General features: G+C 54.0%; 1 protein-coding gene across 2 annotated transcripts in view; it reads right to left on the reverse strand.

Annotated features, from left to right (window-relative positions):
• Positions 1–5072, reverse strand: part of CORO2A (coronin 2A) — a 64308-nt gene extending 59236 nt beyond the window's left edge. For both annotated transcript variants that reach the window (XM_039567372.1, XM_039567371.1), the window contains exon 1: positions 4998–5072. In XM_039567372.1, the coding sequence (XP_039423306.1) occupies positions 4998–5018 (21 nt within the window). In that variant the 5' untranslated portion in view covers positions 5019–5072. The remainder of the gene's footprint in view (positions 1–4997) is intronic.
• Positions 5073–6021: the final 949 nt, after the last annotated feature.

The raw sequence follows: 6021 nt of genomic DNA on the forward strand, positions 1-6021 counted from the left end.
TAGGGGGCACATAGAATGGAAGAAACCAGAGGATGACATAGAAGATCAGTCCTTCCCGGCATCATTCATGCTACAGTGTTCCTAAAAACATCAATGTGAGGCTTCCTAGAAACGAGCACTGCAACTGTGCCAGCAATTCAGGCAAAATGGTAGCTATGCTTTTCTAAGGCAATATGTTTTATATTTTTCAGGTTTTGTGTATTCTTGCTTAGGGAAAACACTGTGAAACTGATTTAAATAACTGGTTTGAAATAACCTCAGTGTAACCATGTGAAAGGTGGCTGAGAACTGAACAGTACTGTCAGAGTCAAATTTGCTACAGCCCAGAAGGCAAAACTCCACAGATACCCAACAGGGTAGCTGTGGTGCTACAGGATTCACAGATCAATACTGTGACAATGACACTGGGTGGCATTCAGGGGCACCCCTTCAGGGATCCTTTTGGCAGATTGGAAAACATCCTACATGCTAAGACTCCCCAGCTAAACAAGACCCAAGTGAGGCTGGGGTAGGACAGAGAGTATCGGGAGAGATCCACTGCTCCCAGACCTGTGCTTGAACATGCTCTTGTTCACCTGCTACATCAGTCCATATCCTGGCCCACAGAGAAAACCACGTCTGAGGAAAGGGCACTTGTCCACCAAGCCCGTCTCATGCACCCTACCATCGGTTCCCAGAAAGCCTGGGATGGGATCCAGAGATTTCAGATTCTCACAAGGAGGATTTCAGCCCTTTTCACAGGCACTCTGCAAGGGAAGTTTAAATCATGTTATTTGTAGAGCAAGGACGGATTAATTTCTGCTCTTGGGAGTAAGCCCAGTATTTGCCTTGGCCCCTCCCTGCACCTTTTTTTCTGACTGTTTCTGCTCTACTTGAGCTTGATGTACAAGCTCAAGCCACGAAGCTCATATTTCCTTTATTAATGCAACCCTGACATGGACAGCCTTGCCCAGTCACCTTTTTCTGGGAGGAGCTCTCCCCCAGCATTGCCTCCTCTCCTGTTTAAGCATATCTCCCAGAACTGTAGGAGGAAGAACAAGATGGAGTTTGCCCTCTCCTCCATTCCTGTAAGCTATCTTATCAGCTTTCATGAACTTTGTCTTAATCTCAGCAATAAAAATACCACGACTGCTGGTATTTTCTAGTGCTTTGTCTTCCTTATCATTTTCCTAGGTGACCTTGTCCCATGGAGGGAGAGAGGCAGTGCAGAGTCATCAGTTGCAATTTCCTCTCTGCAGGTAGGTCCATGTTTCTTGGCACAGAAATAAAGAGCAAGCGACTCACCAGACTGGAAGGAAACCCTTCAGCAAACCAGAGCCCTGAAGAATACTTGGAAGAAAGAGGGAAAGAGAGGCCAAACTTTGGGCACTGCTCTGGAAAATTTGAAACTGTGTGAAGCAGAGCACCGAACAGGTCAACAAGGGAAGAGAGAACAGGGCTTGGAGCTGCACACTGTCATTGGTCCTACCCTTGGCAGAGGCATGTCTCCAAGCTTTAGAAAGGGTTTTGCTTGGCTGAGGGTCAGAAAGTCCTATTTGTGAATTTCAAAGTGCTTTAGAAATACTAAGCATCAGCATTAGACTAATAGAGCCCTGCAGGGTATATTTTCAAAATGGGGAATTGCTGGCAAGCCTGTAATACCACAGAGGGGAAATCCCTGGAAATACTAGGGCAGTCTGGCTTCTACTTACAAGCCAGTATAACCCTGTGAGTATCAAAATCCCTCAGCCAATACAGCCTCCTAGATGATGTAAAGGTCTTTCCTGTTTCTCCTGAGGAGAGGCAGGAGGCGCGTCAGTGTAATTGCAGTGTACTGCAGGCTGCTCGCCTCAGTCAGCTCTGCAGCCAGAGCAGCTTAACGTGCACTTACGGGAAGCCACCTAATGACTGCATGTGAAACACCTCACCACACCACCACTCCGGTGTCTTCTTGCCACGGGAGCAAGAGACCAGACCAGCTGTGTTCTTGTTGTGCATCAAGAGGTGGCCAGACACAACATGTTTCAAAGCACAGCTGCTGTCCAGCCTCACCAGGGATGCCCTTGGCTCTGAGCAGCAGTTTAGCAGCAAGGTCCAGCAGCCACCCAGACAGCCCACTGGCCAACTGTAAGACTGCTGGTGTTTATAGATGGAAGTTAGGAATATTCAGATAAGGTGCTGGGGCTTTGGGGGGGGCCGTTTCTTGAAGCAAACACTTCAAGCAAACTTTCCTGTGAGAGTGGAGAACAGGGTGTGGCCGCTAAGGACCTGCTGCGTCCCCTTGAACCAGCCAAGAGTGGATGGTGGGGAAACAATCTGGCACAGTCTCCCTCCACACTGTTTCTTCACAGAGTCTCTGTCATACCCTGCCACAGCCCACTCCCCAACAGTTTTCCTGTCAAAATCCCTGCCGGGGAAATCAGGACCTAACAAGGTGGCATGGAGACTTCATGCTATACAGCCGCTGTGGGTCAAGGAATACAAAAAAGTCAGAGGCAGCAAACCGACCACAATTTATGAGGAGCCTTCAAGGTCATGCACAAAATACACCTTAGTTTGCCTCCACAGCAACTGTCTCTCACTCAAAGCATCACCTTTTTTTTTTCTGGGATATGCCAAAGCCTTCAGTTCTCTCCCCTAAGCCTCTGTAACAGTGAGTGCCTGGGCACCTGAAGCTTACAACACAGGGACCTGCTCTGTACTCAACGATTCATCCCCAAAACACAGCCCACACAACACTTAGGCATCTGGCAGTCCAGACAGCCCACAGGCAAGAGAGAACTGCCCTTGCAGAGGCACCATAAACCTGTTCCAGAGACAGCAGCCTGCCCAGTCCCAACCCACCTGGAAAGAGACTCATAGAAACCTGCCACAGACTCAGGCAACTGAAAATCCACTCCTTATCCAGCTACTAACAAATGTAGCAGACACAGAAACGGGAAAATATTATCCACTACTGGCATTTGCAGAGTGAGAAATTTGCTGAGAGGGGACAAACCAGCATACTTGAAAGACAGGCAGAAATTACGCAGGCAGAAAAGGAGAATGAGAAACACACCACATCTGGAGATACTGACCTGCTACCAGGAAATCCACCTGCAGAGACACAGCCAGCAGCCAGGCAGATCAGTGGTATGGAGGTGATCAGTGCTGCTGGTCAGGCAGGTGCAGCTGCCACACAGAGGACAGTAGTCTCCCTCACCCCCGGACTTGCAAAACAGGCACACTCATGCTTAGGTGCTTTGCCTCAGAGGAAGAGGGGTCAGGAGGAGCTTAGGGCAGAGTTGGGGTGCAAGCAGCAGAATCGTCTGGCTCTTTGTCCAAACATCACCAGTACCTGGGTCTCACGTTCTCACGTTTCCTAGGTCCATGGCAGCTCTACAGAACTAAGGGGCTTTGATTTGTTGCTACAGAGTAACGGACTGAATGAATTTGAAATACTTCTCGTCAAAGCTATAATAATACATGTCATAATGGTAATTCACCAAACAACATCAGCACATATGAAAACATCTCCTTTTTCCGGGTCTCTAAGAAGCAACCAGCACTCCCCCATCCTCCCTCCCAAAGCTCTAGAGTTTCCTGAAATGCTCACAACCAAAACATGAACTCCCTGGTGTCTCCATCAGTCACTCCCTGTCTCTGATCAAACCAGGAAAGATCAGAGCTCTCCAAAGAGGGCACAGCCAGAGGAAGAACAAAGGGAACAGCGGGGCTACACAGCCTGCTCCTTTGTTAACCCACTGGGGAGCCTGCACTGGGAAGCTTAAAGGCAACCATCACTCAACCTTCTCCCAAATATTCCCTGAATGCTCTGAGGAAATCACTTCACTTGAGCACCCAAGGGGCCAAAAGAGGCTAAGCCTGTCCAGGCAAATTCCCTTTACAAGGGCTGCAGCACAGTGTCTTCTTAGAAAGTGTAAGTGAAAAGGGCTGGGGCAGGGTGGGGTGGGGTGGGAATCAGGAACAGACAGGATGCTCCAGAGCACGACAAGGAGGGCACCACTCCCTGCAAAGTGAACAATGTGTTCAGACACTGCACACAGCTGGCCTCACCAGGCCATCGGTCTGCAAAGTGCTGTCTGTTACACATCCGTTTGCAACAGCCTGTCTTGGCCCCTGACAGAGCTGCAGCATCAAAGACAGACCCACGGAAGAAGCAGTCTTCAAAGCTGTGCTGCCTGAAAATAAGACTCCTTCAAAGTACCAGTTCCGCCTTCAGGGGGAAGTGGCACCAGGAGATCCCGCTGCCGAAGAGTCATTTATGTGGCTGTCATCATGCCCTGTGCAAGATGTGACCTGCCCTGACATCAAGCACCCAAATTCTTCACGACTCCAGCAAAAAAAGGCCAAATTCAATCCATCACACACACAGCTATAGATGAGGCTTCTCTACAAATAATAAGCGAAGTTATACAGATGCCAAACCGTGCCACCGGCGGCACCGGCCAGCAGGGCTGGCAGGAGGCGCAGCCTTCCCGACCAGGCAGCAGGATGACTCGGGTCGCCAGGAAGCCCTGTTGCTCCGTGCACCGCCGCCTGCAGACCCCAGGGTCGGAGGGCTCCCGCCGCGGGCAGGCTGGCGGTCCGCCACACCCCGCGCAGAAAATCCCGCCGGCAGCTCCCTGCAGGAACAGCCCCGGCGCTACCGGGGAGCAAGAATCCTGCCCGCCGAGGGCGCAACCAGCCCCGGCTGCCCCGACCGCGGCTAGCGGGAACGCCCCGCTCCCGCCGCACGGACCGGGGGATGCCCGAGGCCCGCGGGACCGGGCAGCCAAGGCATCCCCCAGCCGTCGGTGCCCCCGCGGCTGCGGGCGGCGGCCCCAGCTCCGCACAAAGCGGGGTGGGGCCGGAGGGAGCTGCGGCACCCCCGGCGCAAAGCGGGCACAGCAGGCGTCCCACCCCGCTCCCCGGCAGCGCCGGGCTCCGCAGGCCCCGGGCTGCGGCAGGTGCCCGTGCCGGCCCTGCCCGCGCGTGTCCCGGCCCCACGCCCCGCACCACCATCGTCGCTCCCGTACCTTGCCGCTGACGGCGTGCATCTGGACGTGCGCACGGGAGCCGCGCCGCGCCAGCCGGGCCCGGCCCGCCCGCGGTCCCCGCCCCGGCCCGCCCCCGCGCCGCGCCCCGCAGGGAGGTGCCGGCGGGCACCGGGGGCTGCCCCTGGCCCCGCAGAGCTCCGAAGAACCTTCCCGGGGCGGTCCAGTCTGCGGCCGTGCCCGGCCCCTGGGCTCAACCTTCCGTGGCTAGCGAGGGTTTGCCCTGGTGCTGTGGCGGGGAGAGCCCCTCCGCAACCACAACAAGGTGCTCAAGTGCCCGCCCGGGCCATTCACCGTCACCATCCCCGCTGCCGGTGAGTCCCTGAGTCTGCTGGAGGCGCATGTTGAAGGGTGGGTGCGTGATCCCCCTACGACATCGACCTGACAGCATCAGGACTTTGCCATCACTTGCAGAGAGAGTACCACAAGCCTTGCATTGGCTCAGAGAGCTTCTGAGGAGACAGGCGCATCGTGCCATACCCTCAGTGTGACCACCAGGTGCCGCTCATCCTGAACACGGCACACACCCCTGCAACCCCTGTTTTAACGTGCCAGCCTTAGCCGGCAGCCTCTGGCTGTCTCAGCAGTCCCGGGCAGATGGAGCGACACTGGCCCAAAGCTGCAGGCTCTTTACTGATGGCATATGGCTTTACAAAGCTTCTCACAGAGCTCACACTCAGACTTTGGGGTCAGCTGGTACCTTGGCAGCACTACAAACCTCCTCGGTGCCCTTGAATGGGGAACTTGGTAAGTAGACAGCAGTGCCCAAGATCAAATAGCAGAGGAGGTTTCTTTGGCCAGGTCGCCCCCTCAGCTAACACCAGTCTGGTCCTGTCTGATTAATCAGAGTCTGAGACAACTAGCTCATCTACATACTTTAGTTCCATCCCCTCAGTGGGTAGCAGAGCCAGCAGCTGTGACAAGACTCTGAGACTCAATGTTCTTCACAAGTGAGATGCCACAGATCAGTGTAAGGGACCAAACAGAAAAGCAAACATGCCCAAAT

The sequence above is a fragment of the Corvus cornix genome, chromosome Z, assembly GCF_000738735.6.
Source record: "Corvus cornix cornix isolate S_Up_H32 chromosome Z, ASM73873v5, whole genome shotgun sequence".
In the NCBI taxonomy this organism is placed as follows: domain Eukaryota; kingdom Metazoa; phylum Chordata; class Aves; order Passeriformes; family Corvidae; genus Corvus; species Corvus cornix.